This window comes from Phyllostomus discolor, chromosome 14 (assembly GCF_004126475.2).
Source record: "Phyllostomus discolor isolate MPI-MPIP mPhyDis1 chromosome 14, mPhyDis1.pri.v3, whole genome shotgun sequence".
Taxonomy (NCBI): domain Eukaryota; kingdom Metazoa; phylum Chordata; class Mammalia; order Chiroptera; family Phyllostomidae; genus Phyllostomus; species Phyllostomus discolor.
The window spans coordinates 35,324,180-35,341,488 of NC_040916.2; the positions used below are offsets into that span (position 1 = coordinate 35,324,180).

The following is a 17,309-nucleotide window of genomic DNA, read 5'->3' on the forward strand; positions in this document are numbered from 1 at the left end:
GTGCTCTAAGGTGGGGGATCGATTCCGGTGTAGACGTTTGTAGGTACATGGAGAGGCCAAAAGCACAAGGGAACTGAGACAAGGGAAGTGTCGATGAGCAGGGAATGGAAGGAATTGGTCATGGGGTCCAGACTCCGTACAGAGAAAGCAGGCCAGGACGATGGATCAGGAAACCGTGGGATGGTTGGAGGTGCGGGTGCGGATGGGGAGGGATGAGGCTGGGGTGGACTGGGCGGCGTGGGAGGTGTGCTCGGGAGTGGGCTCTCAGAAAGTGGGATTCTTCAGGAGAGCTGTCCGGAGAGCTGGCAGAGTGCGGGGTGTGGGCATCGCGGAGCGGTGTGCAGGCAGCGCAGGACAGAGACTCTGAGTCCAGGGTGTTCGGTCACTGGCCTGGGGTAAAGAAAGCAGCCAGTGTGGTTGCTGCTGGGGGGGGCGGGGAGGGTTGGAGAGAAAGAGAGAAGGAAACACAGGTACTTCAGTGTGCCCTTCTCCAGAAGACAGAGGGTATGACCTGGCCAGGTGCCGCGTGCCTCCCGTGGAAGATGGGGGCGGAGAGTAAGCACACCTGCCCTGCAGGGCGGCAGGACAGGGGTGTCCTCGTGAGGTGGCCAGGTGGTGGTTAGGCAGTGCACGAGTGCTCCGTGAAGAGGCTGAGGGGGTCAGAGGGCATCTGACCTCGGAACCCGGGTCTCAGGTTGTGCGGTAGAGGGAGATGGGAAGGGTCAGAGTGACGATGGAGAGAACAGCAGGCAAGAGCAGGCCGGGGCCTTGGGGAGAATGGGCAGGTGGCCGGGACGTGGCGTTCTGTCTTTTCCTGAGGATGACAGGGGTGAAAGGTACGCAGTGAACTCAATGGCCTCAGGATTTCCGATATGGACAGGAAACGATCGAATGTGGTGTCTAAGGCCCTGGTCACACAAGACGTGGTTCCAGCGGCCATGCCTGGAAGTGCAGGAGGAGGTGACGGTAGGCCCTGCCTTTCCCCTCCTAGGGGGTCTTCACCACCTCCGTCTGTCTTGCTGTCCTGCAGCCCCCTCCCCACAATTAACCTTCAAGACCTGAAGACTTGACCTAAACCTAAAGACGTAATCTCCATCCTCAGTCAGTCATCGTTTCATTCTCAGCTCACAGGACAAGGTAGATGCTCTGCCTCCTCCTCAGTGCCGGCCCATTTCCCTGCCCCTTGGGTCCCACCTTCATCCAGCTTCCTCTCCTCTCTGTCTGCAATTCTGACCAGATTTCATGAAAAAACTGGGCATTCCTGCTCCGCCCTCAGCCCCGTACTCCGACGTCCTCCCAGCACGCAGCAGAAGGCTTCGCTGGCGTCACCGGCCCTCCCTGATCCGCTCAGCCTGGTCTCCCCGGCGCCTCTGTGCTCCGCGTGGAATTCTGTGACAATGCACTACGGCTCGAAACTTGGCTGTCTTGGCTTCCTTGAGCCCTAATACCCCACCTTACCCTCCCAATATAACGAATCAGTATTTGTATTGGGCAGGCCAAAAAGTCCGTTTCGTCTTTCTTGTAAAATAAAGAACACATTTTTCATTTTCACCATTAACTGTATTGATTTAGGTACGTGGAGTATATCGGCTCTCTCCTGCTATTGGCTTCCAGTGGGGAGGCCAGGGCTGCTGCTATACACTTTCCAGTGCATAAGACAGCCCCACAGCACAGAATTTTTTGGCCAAAATGTCAAAATACCAAGAAACTCCGCAGACCACTTTGGACACGTTCGATCAGTCACAGCACCTTCTCCATACACTGCGCACATCTTTTTCTGTGTTTCAGTTGCATTTTTACCTTTCTTGAAATAATAAAGCATAAGACACCAAATGTTGCATATTTTCTTCCATCTTCAACATTAAAATGGCTGCACAAAAATTGACCAATTTTGATAAGTTTTTTTTAATGCACACTCATATGATAGCTGTCACAATACAGTCTAACAAAATTGTTTCGAATGAAGTTAAAGACAGCTAAGCTCTACTAGAGCCATGTACGGAAAAAACTAAATGAACTTATTGGCCAGCCCAGTATAGAGTGCGAAACGATTGCCACAGAAAGTATAGTCAGCACCTGTCAGTAAACACACCACTCACAAGGTAGTTTTTTTCTTGCGATGAGGACTTTTAAAGCTCTGTTCTTTAGCAGCTTTCAAACAGGTGATGCAGTGTGGTTAGTTACGGTCACTGTGCTGTGCATCGCATCTCTGTGACTTCTCCCCTTTGACCCCTTCACCTCTCTCACACACACCCCACTCCTGGCCCCTGGCAATCTCCAATCAGTTCTCTATAAGCTTGGTTTCTTGGGGGTTTGTTCTGTTTGTTGTTTTTTTATATTCTACAAATAAGTGAATTGTATTTGTCTCTCTCTGAGTCTGACTTATTTCACCTGGCATAGCGCCCAGCTATGTTGTCGCAAACAGCAAGATTTCCTTCTTTATGGCTGAATAATTTTCCTGTGTGTGTGTGTATCACATTTTATATACCCATACATCCATTGAAAAAAATACTTAGGTTGTTTCCATATCTTGGCTGTTATAAATAACACTGCAGTGAGCATACAGGTGTATATGTCTTTTTGAGTTAGTGGGGTTTTTTGTTTTGGGTGTTTTTTTTTTTAATGAATATCCAGAAGTGGAATTGCTGAGGCTCATGGTAGTTAATTCTGTTTTGATGTTTTGAATGTTTTGAGGAACCTCCGTTCTGTTCTCCATAGTGGCCTCACTGGTTCTCCATCCCACCAGCAACACGCAAGAGTTCCCTTTTCTGCCCTGGCTGGCATAGCTCAGTGGATTGAGTGCGGGCTGGGAATCAAAGTGTCCCAGGTTCGATTCCCAGCCAGGGCACATGCCTGGGTTGCAGGCCATAACCCCCAGCAACCGCACATTGATGTTTCTCTCTCTCTCTCTCTCTCTCTCTCTCTCTCTCTCTCTCTGTCTCCCTCCCTTCCCTCTCTAAAAATAAGTAAATAAAATCTTAAAAAAAAAAAAAAAGAGTTCCCTTTTCTTCACATCCTTGCCAGTGCTCGCTGTTTCTCGTCTTTCTGAGAACAGCCGTTCTGACCCGTGTGAAGCCATATCTCACCGTGGTTTGGGTGCGCCCTTTCCCAGTGCGGAACACCATTGCACATGCCTGTTGAACACCGGTATGTCTCCTTTGGAAGAATGTTCAGATCCTCTGTCCTTTTCTTTTTTTATCTATCTATTTAGAGAAGAGGAGGGAAGGAGAGGACCATCGGTGTGAGAGCAAAGCATCCATCCATGCTCCCTGACTCCCAACCAGTGACCAAACCCACAACCCAGGCCTGTGCCCCGACCAAGAGCCGGACCCACAAACTATGGCCTTGTGGGACGATGCCCAGCCCACCGAGCCACACAGGCCAAGGTTCCTCTGCCCATTTTTTAATCTGATTATTTGGGGTTTCCTTTTGCTCTTGAGTTGTATGAATTCTTTATATATTTTGGATATTAATCCCTCATCAGATATTCCCTCCCCTTTAGAAGGGTGCCTTTTCAATTTTTTTTGGTGGTTTTCCATGCCGCGCAGACGCTTTTTAGTTTGGTAGAGTCCCACTTGTTTAGTTTTTGCTTTTCTTGCCTAGCTTTTGGTGTCAAACCAAAAAAGAAAAAAAGACATCCATCACCAAGACGGCCAGCAAAGAGCCTGTGTTTCCTTGCAGAAGTCTTCTGGGTGCAGTGCTCACCTTTGAAACTTTACCCCAGTCCGAGTTGGTTTTGTGTGCGGTGGAAGGTAGAGGCCCAAATGTTCTTCCACGAGTGGCCGTGCCGTGGGGAGCTTGGGGGAGGAGCCTCAGGAGCAGAAGCCAGGCTCCTGGCAGTTAGCGCGGCGTGCGCAGGGGAAGCGGCAGAAGCCTTGAGTACAGTCGTCTTCCGTTTGTAATGTTTGCTAAAGTACAGCAAAGGAGAAGAGTAGAATTCAGTAAAAAAGGGGGCTGGAGACCAGGAACAAGCAACAACAGTTTTACTTTACGTATTTATTTTGAAGAGAGAGACTTGAATACAACTGTAGTTTGAGGCAAAGGAGCCGTGTAAGATAAAATAGGGATACAATCCTAAATACAAACCCACAATTGAAAGTCTGTCTTTCTGTTGTCTGCAAGAAAAAATAAATTTTCTGTCCTGGAACCTGTTTGCTTTTTTCAGAAGAAAATTCTTAGGCTTTTCCTAATTGAATAGTATTTCCAAGCATTGAGACTTGGAAACTAGCTTACGACGCCCAAGGCTTGTTGTAACTTAACGAAACGAGGAACTACCCGTAATATTGATTTTGGACTTTACATGTTTGCTTCATTTCGTTTTAGTGAGTCATCAGGAACATAGCATTCAAATGAACTCATTTAGTGACATTTTCTTTCTAGTCAAAATTTCATATCTTTCCTGTTTGCAGACTGCAGCCACGTTTCAACAGCAATTTCTGGGAATTCTCTAGTGCTGGTGTCTACGTATGAAGTTATTAACGTTTTATTTTCCATTGTTACCTTTTGAGGCTGATCCAGGAGCTCATAAGGTATTGTGTTTTTAAAAGTATCCCCTCTGTGTACCATCCTGGACATGAAGGCCTTCCATTTTTTTTTTTTTTTTTTTTGGTCGTTCCTTAGGGGATGACTTCCAGAAAACCCAGATGAGTATCTCACCTGGACTGCCCCGTGGCCAGCACCGTTTCCTCTGTGCAGAAGAGTTTCAGATGTCACAGCCCCAGGAGGGTGGTTAGGAAAGGTTGTTCATACTCCTTGCACAAGACGGGACTTGGTTCCAACATTCTGCTTGTAGGCCCATCAGGAAAGACCCTTTTGTAAGCAACCATAAGTGACCTTTATAATTTCTACCAGTGAAGGAAAAATGAACTCCACTATTAAGTCGGTAGTATAGATTGTATGCATTTGCAATCATCCACAGTTGAGAACAGGAAACCCGTTATACTAATAGAGCGTCAGCCTTCGTGGAGGAACCGGGAGCTCAGTAATTAATAACTGCAATCCGAGTACTTGGCATTTCCTAATTTGAGAAGCAGGAAATTAGTACCAGCTGAGAGTAAAAATGAGTCTCAGCCTCTGAGTTCTGCACAGTTAGTCCCTTGTCCCTTGGTTTTTAAGAAATTCGGGAGGACATATTTTCATGCCTGTGCATATAACCTGGTTTTAATGTCCTGTGTTCTTGAAGGATTTTTACCTTCATGAAATCGGGAAGTTTTGTGTAGTTTTCTTTTTACTCAATTTGCCTAGACTGTATGCTGTATGGTGTATTCTTAAGTTTTTAGTATGAGGTCTTTTCTTTGATTAGGGTTTTTCTATTACTTCGTTTTTTATTGTGTCTTCTTCATCTGCAGTGTCCTTTTTAGGAATTAGGGGAGTGATGCTTTGTAGAATGTGAACAGTTGGAGCAACACAAATTAATATTCTAGGATGATAAAATATTTTTGTCAGAAATACTTTTGATACATGGAATCATGAAATTTTTATGCTACATAGCCTCTAGTTCGACACTTCTGGTGCTAGGTGAGGGAACTGAAGCCCCAGCAGGTGACATAACTAGTCCAAAAGTTACTTGTATAGTTTCTGACAGAAACATCGTGATTCTCTAGCCTTTACTCTTTCCATTATGCCCTCCTCATTTCCTTTCACGGCCGTTAAGCTGGAAAGTTGTGAACAGAAACTCTGTTAACTGACAGGTGACGTGGGCGCCAGTCTCCCTTTTTTGTACTGTTTCAATTGTTTATATACAACGTTTAGAAATGCGCTCAAAAAGTGTATAGAAAGAATGATCTATGGCTAGCTATGGGGGAACTGAAAGAATCCACGTCAGTAGGTGATCTAAGTCATATTTTTAGTGCCGACGTTTTTACTCACAAAAACAATGAACTCGTCCGTCGTACTATAAAAATGGACATAAGTTTGCATACCTTTTTAAATGAAAGCTTTCATTAGGACACCTGCCAGTCACTGAGTGGCAGTCATTCCCGTGTGAGGCGACCCAGGATTTCTGGACACGTGCACAGGGCATCCTGAGCAAGCATGTGTTCTGAGGACCCGCTGCACACCTGGTCGCGCTGTGTTTTGTGGATGAAATTTCTCATCAGCGTAGCTCCAGGCGGCGAACCGTGGCCTGTGGGCAAACCTGCCTGCGTGAGAGCTTGTTCTTTTCTCTTCTGCTCCTCATGATGCGGAGGGGCCCCCCATCCTGTCCCAAGGCCATCATGTCGTCGTTGTCCCCCCCCACCCCCACCCCACCACCATGGCCCGGACACAGCCCCTCTGACATTCTCTGGCGCCATCATTCATTCACGCCCTGTCCAGCTTTGGCTTTTTCTCCTGCCTGGTTCTCTCCTGCCAGCACTAAAGCACACCAAGTCTCCTGCGTGTGACAATGAAATCCGCCCTCAACCGCATGTGCCCACCTGGCTGCCGCCCCCCATTTTCTCCACTTTATCACCAAAGTATTTGACACCGAATGTCTGTGTTCCTGTTCCACTCCCCCTAGTTGCCTGCCTTCCACCCCCACCTTTCCACCAAAACCTTGCTCAGCAGCATTATCAGTGCCTTCATTGTTGCTTCTCCCTAGCCTTTATCTCACCCGACCTCTGGGCCCATTATTGTTGAGCAATCCCTCCACGGTCTTCCCCCTTGGTTTGGTTTCTGAGATAACATTGTGTTCTTTGCTTCTCCCTCTGCTGACCTTTAGTCCCCTGTGCCTGCCTCCTGTCCCCTCCTAGACCAGACTCAGCTCTCCCCTCCTCCTGCCCTGCCACTCTCCCCCAAGGGCCTCCTCGTTCCCATGGCCTCCCTGGCCAGTCTGCCATGCTGACGGCTTTCACGTGCATCGACAGCCCAGTCCTCCCCTTTGAGTTTGGGTCTCTATCTGCCCACCCACCGGACCTTCCCAAGGAGGGGCTCTCAGGCTCCTCCACCTCCAAATGCCCGAAGCCAGGCTGTCATCTCCCTCACTGCCCCCCACCACCAGCACCACGCCCGAGTGAAAGACACTCTCCTGGGGTTCAGATGTTCTCCACTGAGCCACCACGTGGCCAGGCAGTGTCTCCAGCCAGCAGTGCCTCTCGGCCATGAGAGGTCCTTTCTTCCTTAGCTTTGCAATGAAAAGCCACAGTGTTATAGATCTGATTTATCCCCAGAGTCTTAAAATATTTGTTTTTGCCTCAGTCCAAAGCCTCGTTTTCAGGAATCTATATCTTTCATAAAATAAATTACTGTTGAAGAAAACTTCCTACTTGTGATTTAACCATTGTTTCTCTCTGGAGGACAAATGTAAGTGGACTTGGAACTGCTTAGATCCTTGATAATGACAACTTGTCACATTTAGTATTGAGCTCTGCCTTAAGCCAGGTGCTGTTCCAAACACCATGTGTAATAATTCACTTGATTTTCCAAAACTCCCATGACGCGTGGGCACCATTACCATCTCTGTTTCACAGAGAAGGAAACAGAAGTTCAGGGAGGCTAGCGAATGTGCGTGGTGTGACAGCTGCCAAGTGGCAGAGGTGGGATTTGAACCCCAACAGACTGGCTCTGGGTACAAGCTCCTAACTCCCGGCAATAATATCGTCTGGCAGAACAGCATACAGTCCTGACAGCAGGGGTTTTTTTTTTATATCAACATTTCTTTTCTTTTTTTTTAAAGATTTTATTTATTTATTTTTAGTGGGGGAAGAGAGGGAGAGAAACATGGATGTGTGGTTGCCTCTCGTGTGCCCCCTACTGGGGAACCTGGCCTGCAACCCAGGCATGTGCCCTGACTGGGAATCACACTGGTGACCGCTTGGTTCGCAGGCTGGCACTCAATCTACTGAGCCACACCAGCCAGGGCTGTATCACCATTTCTAAAAACTTAAAAATACTTTGAATTACCAAGACATGGCACAGTTTTAAATATGTGCCTCGAGTGTGCATACGCAGGTCATTCTCAGAGCATTAAGTAGTGCGGTTTACTAGTACCACAACTGCGTAGTCACCAGAATAGATCCATCATTTGTGTTGTATTTTATAGTTTATTTTTTAAAGACCTTTTAGATTTTCTTTTATTCTTTTGATGCATAAACAGCCACAGCAACATTTATTTTCTTTTAAGTCCTCTGCACTTGAAGTTCACAGTCAGCATCTTGATCGTTTTATCTGGGGAATGCTTGGCTCTCCACAGAATCAACACAAACATGTTGTGTTGCTCTCCTTCTTGAAAGTGGTTAAGCAACTGTGTAAAACTCATAGGAAATTGATGACTCATATAATGGAAAGCATTTACTAATGTGGCTTTTGTCTCAGTTGCCAAGTGGTCTGTTTGTTTCCATGGTAACCTGTCAGTATAACAAATTGTCACAAACTAAGTTTTCCACTTTTTTTTCTTTGTGTGTAGTTTGGACAGCCTCCTAACAGCTGTGTGTGTGTGTGTGTGTGTGTGTGCGCGCGCGCGCACTGAAGATTTTCTTATCACAAAAGAATTCTGAGTAATTGCCATAGGCACAGAAATTTTTTTTCTTTACAGAAAAATACTTTATTTACTGAAATTGTTTAAGACTCCAGGGCTATTATGTTGACATTACGAAACCTAAAAGATTATTTAAATTAACATATCTATTACTACTTGAGTGCCTATTTCTGAAGGCCATCGTCAACAATTATTTAAGCTGATAAATTTTTTTATGTTTTTAAATACATTTTCACATTTATTTATTTATTTATAGATTTTATTTACTTATTTTTAGAGAGGGAAGGGAGGGAGAAAGAGAGAGATTGAGAGAGAGAAATATCACTGTGTGGTTGCTGGGGGCTGTGGCCTGCAACCCAGGCATATGCCCTGACTGGGAATCGAACCTGTGATGCTTTGGTTCGCAGCCTGCGTTCAATCCACTGAGCTACGCCAGCCAGGGCTTAAGCTGATAAATTTTTAAAATTCATTTACATTATTGGTTTATTTGAAATATACAGGGGTGAACAAAAGCGGGTTTACAGTTGTGAATACGTGAAACAGTTTATTCTTGTATCATTATTTATTTATTATTGTATTATTTTCCATATGGACGACTGTAAACCTGCTTTTGCCCACCCCTGTGTGTATGTAATCATAGGAGGGAGAATCTGCCACAGACAAGGCAGGGAAAAGGAAATTAGGACTGTGTCCTGGGGGACGAGGACTTACGGAACGACAGAGAAAGCCAAGTCAGCTGGTTCTTGCCAGCCCTTCCCTGGGGACAGAGTTTGGGGACAGGGACTGGCAGACACTGAGCTCCTCAGAGAAACCAAGGCAGCCGCGTCACATAGGACACCTGGCTTTCTTTCACCTGAAGGCCGAGTCGGGAACGATTCTTAGAGGAGGTGATGACGAAAGGAGAGGAGTTCGAGTTAAACTGGTGAGTAAGGGAAGTTGAAAGGGGGAGTAGAGGGTGTACAGGGGAAAGAGGACAGGAACAAAGGTGTACAGGTGAAAGAGGACCAGTGTGATATAAGGGGGGAGCCACCAGCGCTATGAGACAGGAGGGGTCAGGACAGGAGGCTGAGCAGGGGCCTCGTCGTGAAGGAGCTGGGACCACATCCCCCAAGATGCAGGGAAGCAGTGCAGGATTTCGCACAGAGGAGAGACATCTCAGATTCGTGTTTTAGAAGGAGCTCTCCGGTGCAGCGAGGAAGGTGGGTTTGCTCGAGGACCATTTGGGAGGCTGTTGCCGTACCCCAGAGAAGCTCTGTTGAGGGACCGAATTAGGGTGGGGGCGGGCGTGAAGTCACACAGACAAGACTCAGTAGCTGGGACTGCTTACAGGTGGCCCACGCACGGCATTTCTTCATTCAGGAACAAATTTCGTGGAGTGTTGGCTGTCTTTGGCAACGTCCTGTCCAGGGCGTTCGCTGGGCTCTTACTTTCTGCCTTCATCCTCCCCGGGTTTCTCCTCCAGGAGGGACCCTCTATGGTGTGGCATTGTAAGTTAATGAATGGACACGTTTCGTAGCCCTCATTCGTTCCCGCCTGATCCCTTGGCTGGCTAGACATTCTCACTCTCACGGGAGAACCTGCTCCGGAGCCCCGCATGCGTGCCAGGCTCCTACCCAGGAGGCACTCAGCCTCCTGCGTCCACGCAGTGTTGTAACCCCCAGCTGGGTCTGAGCTTCCTTGGGCCTGCGTTGGGCGGGGCTATGCAGGTTATGGAAAATATGCACAGTAGGTTCCAGAGCGTTTTATCAATACATTAATTTTATATTTTTAGCTCTGTTGAGATATAATTGACAAATTAATTGTATATATTTAAAAGTATACAACTGGATGTTTTGATATACGTATATTCATTGTGAAATGACCACCACAATCAAGCTAATTAACATCCATCACACCCTGGCTGGTGTGGCTCAGTGGATTGAGCGCAGGCCTGCACACCAAAGGGTCACGGGTTCAATTCCCCATCAGGGCACATGCCTGGGTTACAAGCTAGGTCCCCAGTAGGGGGCACATGAGAGGCAACCACACATTGATGTTTCTCTCCCTCTCTTCCTCCCTTATCCTCTCTAAAAAAATAAGTAAAATCTTTGAAAAGAAAACAAACATCCATCACCCCACATAGTTTCCCTTTTTTCCCCCCAGAACACTTGAGATCCACTCTCTGAGCACACTGCAAGTGCACAGCACACTGTTGTTAACTGAGTTCACCATGCAGCACATCAGACCTCCAGAGCTGGCTCGGCTTGCATAACTGACCTTTGTACCCTCGGGTCCACACCACCCCCCGCTTCTCCCACTTCCCGGCCCCTGGCAACCACCAGCCTACCCTGTGCTTCTGTGAGTTGGACTGTTTTAGATTCCCTTTGGGTAAATTGTATGTTTCTGGGAATTTATTGATTTTTTATGGCTTGTCAAATTGGTTGGCATACAGTTGTTCATATTAGTCCCCTAAAGTTCTGTTTATTTCTGAGGCATTCGTTGCAGTGTCTCCTCCTTCATTTGTGATTTTTGTCTTCTCTTTGTCTTTGTCTTAGTCTAGCCCAGGGTTTGGTGATTTTTTTTCTTCCTGTTGTTTTTCTGTTTTCTATTTGATTGATGTCTACCGTCATCTTTACTATTTCCTCCTCCTTTCTGTTAAATGAAACAGCCGTTTCTGCCTCCCTGAGCCTCTTTTCTTCTCCTGGCAGAGGCTACATGTTGTTACACGTGCCTTTCGCTGTTTGTTTCAGTCTGTCTTTCGTGTTAAGAGCCTTTCCTCATGTGTAACTACAAGGCACTAAAAGTTCCTTAGAAGCTTTGCCCATGTGGAGAATGTTTTCACTGTAGATTGAGCTGGTTGAGTCATTTTTCTGGGAACCCTCAACACCCGCCTCCTTAGAGCTTTTCTTTGGGGAGGCGGGTCAGATGCCCGGAGCATGTTCTTCCCACATCATGAAGAACATATTCTGAGGAATCCGGGTAGGGGAAGAAAGTTGGAGGTCTCAGCGCTCAGTAAGTCGTCTGGCATCCTCCACCTTCTTCCTCCCCTAGCTCCACCCCCTTCCTCCCCTAGCTCCACCCCCTTCTTCCCCTAGCTCCACCCCTACCCCACCCCCACTGGTCAGGTCCTGCAGAGGTCCCTCTGCTTGACTCTCAGGAGGAGCTAGTCCCCCAGCCAGGTCAGGGAGAGGATCTGGGAGTTGTTTACAGGACAGTGTTCAGTCCTTGCTTCTGCCCTTGGGCCCCCCTTCATTCCACCTGGAGACCCCGCCCTTGTCTCTCACCACGGCCAGCCCAGCTCAGGGTCCGGCGCCCTGCAGCTTGCTCCATCGGTTCTCCCTTGTCCATCCCTGGCTGATTATTCTTGTCTTGCCTCCGGTTCTCTCTCTCCTGGTGAAATGGTGCCCTAAAAATTAAACATAACATTTTGGGGAGGAAGCTCTCGTCCTGCCATCTTTAACTAGAAGTTCCTATGTACTTTTTAGGGAACCTTGTAATGTTGTCTTTGGTTACCAGTCCCACATCAGTGGTCTGAGTGACAGGAACAACCAAGTGCCTTGAAGCTCAGCCCACTCCTGAAAGGCCCCCCAACCCCCCCAGCGTCCAAGCTGCAGAGGCCCCGGCTGAGGCTGCCCTCGGGTCTGGAGGCCAAGGGTGGTTGAGAGGGAAGCAACAGTTTAAAAAATTTTGGCTTTCAATTCCCAGTCAGGGCACATGCCTGGGTTGCAGGCCAGGCCCCCAGTAGGGGGCGCACAAGAGGCAACCACACATTGATGTTTCTCTCCTCTTTTTCTCTCCCTTCCCCTCTCTCTAAAAAATAAATAAATATTTTTTTTAAATTCTGGCTTATTTTTTCCTCTTTGTGATTTCCGTTATTATTCACCAGTTTTTAAAGAGTGTTTATTCTGAATGTGCAGGAGAATTTTGCTGCTCTCCCTCCCCCGCCCCCTGCCCCGGGGATGCCTCCGCAACCTGGCACGTGTTGTGCCTGCGGGTCCGTCCTTGGTCGAGCAACTTCCATCCTGCCTGTGCTGTGACCATGCAAATAAATGGCCTCCCTGCTGGATTGCAAGGGAAACACTCCTCAGGACACATACACATTCTCCTCACATCACCACTTATGAAATCATCTAAAGCTTCCTATTGCAAAATAAAATAAAATGGCTAAAGTTACCGCGTGAAACCTGTGACAGAACCTCTGCCCTTGGCTCCCATTTGCGTGTGTGTGTTTGTGTGTATCTAAACATCCATGTGCACACCACACACACACACACACACACACACTCGCGTTTCCCACTGAGCCACACCAGCCAGGGCTAAAGACTGGCTTTTGATAGGTCCCTTTGGCCCTGTAGGCTTGGGTGGAAGCGTGTGTGTGCTTTTTCATCCTGTCATCAGTAACAGTTCATTAACCGGTTCTTTTTCTCCCCCCCCCCCCCCCCCCCCAGGGAGGTGGTGCAAGCCAACTGTGTTCGCTGGAGGAAGAAGTTCTCGTTCATGTGCAAAATGAGCGCGAGCGCCGCCACGGGCATCCTGGATCCTTGTGTCTACAGGGTGTCTGTGCGCAAGGTACAAAAATAGCCCGTCAGGAGCCATAATTAGTCCCCCGGTCACGGACGCTCTGTATTTAGCTCCGCTTCCTCCTCAGAACTGTTGCAGGCAACTCTGCTTCACGCCCGCAGCACAAATTCAAGTGCCTTTGACAAACACGGTGGGGAATCTGAGGTTGCGAATTAAGATGTTTGAGAGCCTCATCTCACGGCCGTGGTGCCTGTGAGTGTTAGCCTCGTTGGTGTTATTTGGGGGGCTGTGTGTCTGCATCCTGCTGGTCATTGACTTCCTCTTTGTTAGACAGTATTTTAGGAACCTCACATGTGTGATGTCTAACAACAGCCCCGAAAGTAGGCGTGCTTTTTCTCCATTTTCAGGGAGACTCGGGCTCAGAGAGGTGGTTACTTGCCCAAATTCACATGGCTAATAAGTGGCAAAGTAGGGACTCAAGCTCAAATTTTTCTAATTCCAAGTTCATGTTCTCTCATATATATATATTCTTTCCACATGTCAGGTCGAGGCATATTACCAATAATCTACAAAAATGGCAGCCTCGGATGGTTCAACTTAACCATAATATAAATATGCAATCCTACCGTTTTGTGTGTGTGAAAAAGAAGAATCTGTTCACCACCCCTACTAGCGAATTAAACTACCAGCTTTAAAATGTCAAGCTGACACATAAAACTGACCGTCACAGACCTCCAAGTTCAAGCTCCCTGTGTCAGCTCCCTGGAGCTGCTCTGAGGAAGCACCGCGAGGCGGGCAGGTGAAAGCAACTCGGTGCACACCGCGCCACCACACACGGATGATGTGTTGCAGAGTTGCACCCCTGAATTGAAACCTATATAAGTTTACTAGCCAATGCCACCCCAATAAATTCAATGAACATTAAAAATTAAATTAAAAAATAAAACAAAAAAACGAAGCCACCAAAATGCACTGTTGTACAGTCCTGGGGCCCGGAAGTCGAAGTCGGGGTGGCGCAGGGCCGCGCTCCCTCTGGAGGCGCTGGGGGCGAAACTCTTGCGCACCCCTCTCCTGCCTCCCGGCAGCCGCGGGCATCCCCTGGCTTGGAGATGCGTCCCTCCAGTTCCACGGCTGTCTCCTCCCTTTGTGTCGTCACATCGTCTTCCCTCCGTGTGTGTCGGTGACTTCACTAAAATGTTTCCTTTTTAAATAAGGACACTAGCCGTATTGCATTAGAACCCCATTCTAGTTAGATTACTCTTCAAAGACTCTGTTTCCAAGGAGGGTCACATGCTGAGGTACTGGATGTTAGGACCTCAGTGTATCTTTTGTGGGGGAGAGACCTACAATGTGATTCATAACCGGCCCTCAGGTCATAGGAAACCTGGGGATTTGTACTTCTGAAGTGAATGGAGCAGCTTGTTCCAGATCACCCCTCCCTCTGACAACAACCAGAAAAGCGAGACAACGTGTTAAAAATAGCCGCTGGAAAGCATCAGAAGCTGCCCGGGGAGTAAGGACTTAGGATCATAGGCAACAGAAGCAGAAAGAGTCAAGCCTGCCGTTCGGCATTGCTTTGACCCTCAGAGCATGTGCTGATTTGCATGCGGTGGTTAAGAGGATGAGCCAAACACAATGACAGAGAAGGTGAGAAGCTGAACTGAGAGTCCAGCAGTTTACAGATATAAAGGGACAAAAACTGGAGCCCGGGACACGTGGAACATGCCCCATGCTTTTCACTGGGGCTCTCGAAGGGTCTCAGCCTGGGAGGAGGAGTATAGTGGATGTAGTTTGGCCCTTACAAAGACAAGCTCAGCTTGAATCGGCTCAGTCCTTGCTTGGATGAAGGTGACCTGCCCCGATCTTACTACTCACCAGAAGCAAGTGTGTGTATTTTTTAAAGGTTTTATTTATTTATTTGTTTAGAGAGAAGGGAAGGAAGGGGGGAACAGAGGGAAAAAAACATCACTGTGTGAGAGAAACATCAATGTGTGGTTGCCTCTTGCACGCCCCCAACCAGGGACCCGGCCTGCAGCCCAGACATGTGCCCCAACCAGGAACCAAACCGGCCACCTCTCGGTTTACAGGACGACACCCAATGCACTGAGCCACACCAGTCAGGGTGCAAATGTGTATTTTCTCTGAAGGAAAATAGCATTACTCTGAACCTCAAATTATTTCTTCAAGTTTTCATGCACAGAAATTGCCAAGCATACCCAGAGACATGACTGCGTGACCAAAATCAAAAGAAAAAACTAGGGGGATGGCTCCAGAGGGTGGAGCCCATGCTGTGTCCCTCACTCCAGGGAAATGCAGGCGAGCAAAAAGCATTTGCGCAAAGAGGAAATAAATGAAAGGACTGCTTTTACAGCCCACACTTCAGAGAATTAATTTTTAACTCAATTAAAGCTTGATGCTCAAAAAACTTTCAAGAACAAGGAAAAGAAAATAATAATAAAAAGAGACCCAAGGATATTGGAAGACCAGAGACAAACTTTTACAATAAACGTAACTAGTGAACAATATGGGGACTTCCATTAGAGAACTAGAAACTATTTAAAAAGAAGCAAATTGAATTCTAGAACTGAAAAAAAAAACAGTAACTAAAATGGAAAGCTAAATAAGTGACACTCAATCTCAACAGGTAGATTTAACAGCAGGTTTAACCACAACTCAAAAAAAGTGTTGGTAAACCCGGAAAGAAGACAGAAGAAAGCATCCAGCGTAAATCACGGAGAGAAAAGGGGTGGGATGCACAGAAAAGAGTGTAAGATTTGGGAAACGGGGGAGGGTCTAACGTGCATGGGATTGGAGCCCTAGAAGGAGAGGGGAGAGGGCGTGGCTGAGAATCTTCTAAACAGAAGAGAAACACCAGCTGCAGATCTGGAAGTACCGTGGACCCCACTCAGGATAAACAACAAAGCCGGCACGGACGAGAGACAAGACCAGCCCGGCCTGGAGAAAACATGGCGAGGGGAGGCTGCTGGCAAGGAGGCTGGGGGCGCTCGATCAGGGAGGGCCTCACAGGCCACAGTGAGGAGTTTTGATTTATTCTAACTACAATGGGAACCCTTTTGAAGATTGTAATAAGGAGAGACATGGCCTTCTAAGATGACTTCTGCTGCCCTGTAGAGGATGAGTCGCAAGGAGACCACACGGGTGCTGGGGACAGTTTAGGTGAGGAATGCACGGCGTGTTTTGGCTTGGGGTTGTAACAGGGGAGACGGTGTGATTCAGGGTGTGTCTTGAAGGTAGACCCCCCCCAAATGTGGCAAATGAGGGGAAAAAAGAATTGAGGATAACTCTTGCCCCTTGTGCCTGAGTGAATGGGTAGACGATTGTGCTATGTATTGAAATGGCAAAGACTCCGTGGAACAACTGCAGGGACATAGTCAGATCAGCCCGGTCCTGTTCTGGCCATGCTTAAGGTTGGCGTGTCTGCGAGACACCAAGTGGACAGTTCAGCAGGCATGTAAAAACCCTAGTCTGGAAGTCGGGGGGAAGTTTAGACTAGAGCTAGAGATGTGAGAGTCGTTCAGCTCACTTTTTTTTTTTTTTTTTTAATACAGAGCCATAGACTTGAGTGGGATCACTCAGGGAGAAAGTGTAGAGAACGATCTCAGGCCAAATCCCGAATCCCTCTAACACTCAGAGACAGTCCACAGTACTGTCAGCGGGTCCAAGAAGGGGGCAAGAATTCATTCAGCCACGTCATCTCTCATGTGCCTTTGGCCAGATCCTGGTCACCCTGCCACAGCCCAAAGGAAGGGAGAAGATGCAGTTGTTCCATTATTTGGGGTAGCCAGATGTCCAGTTAAAAATCGAGGATTCTGTTAGTGTGGAGAGAGGGAGAATGGATAACTGGGGTACAAGCAGCATTCTTTCTCCGGAAGTTGGATCCAGGGGCAGGTCCAGCGGGGAGAGAGTGGGCAGGAGCGGCCCGCGAGGCAGCAGAACCAGGCAGTGGGGCGCCACGGACCTCAGGAAGACAAGGACGTGAGCCTGGAGGCGGAGGGCAAGCTGGCCACGTGCTGCTGGGAGATCAAGGTGAAGACAGAGGCTTCAGCTTTAACAAAAGCGGAGGTCACGGGCAATCTTCAGAGCTGCTGCAGCCGCAAAGCGAGGACGGACGCCAGCTGGAGGAGACTGAATAGAGAGCAGGGTGCAGCGTTTTCAGTTAAGTCTTTTGAGGCGTTTGGCTGCAGGGGAGAGCGAAGAAAAGAATCAGCTAAGAGACAAGGATCATCTGAAAAAAGTTCAGTGCTTTGTTTTTTGTTTGCTGTGGTGTTTGTGTTTGTTTGTTTGTTTGATTGTTTTGCTGTGTTTAATGAAGAGTGCTATTAAGGGATATGAT

General features: G+C 47.8%; 1 protein-coding gene across 1 annotated transcript in view; it reads left to right on the top strand.

The window, feature by feature from the left end:
* The window catches only part of FAM102B (family with sequence similarity 102 member B), a 54,655-nt gene that overhangs the window by 9,159 nt on the left and 28,187 nt on the right, over positions 1-17,309 (top strand). The window contains exon 2 of the mRNA XM_028502917.2: positions 12,883-13,003. Within this exon, the coding sequence (XP_028358718.1) occupies positions 12,883-13,003 (121 nt within the window). The remainder of the gene's footprint in view (positions 1-12,882; positions 13,004-17,309) is intronic.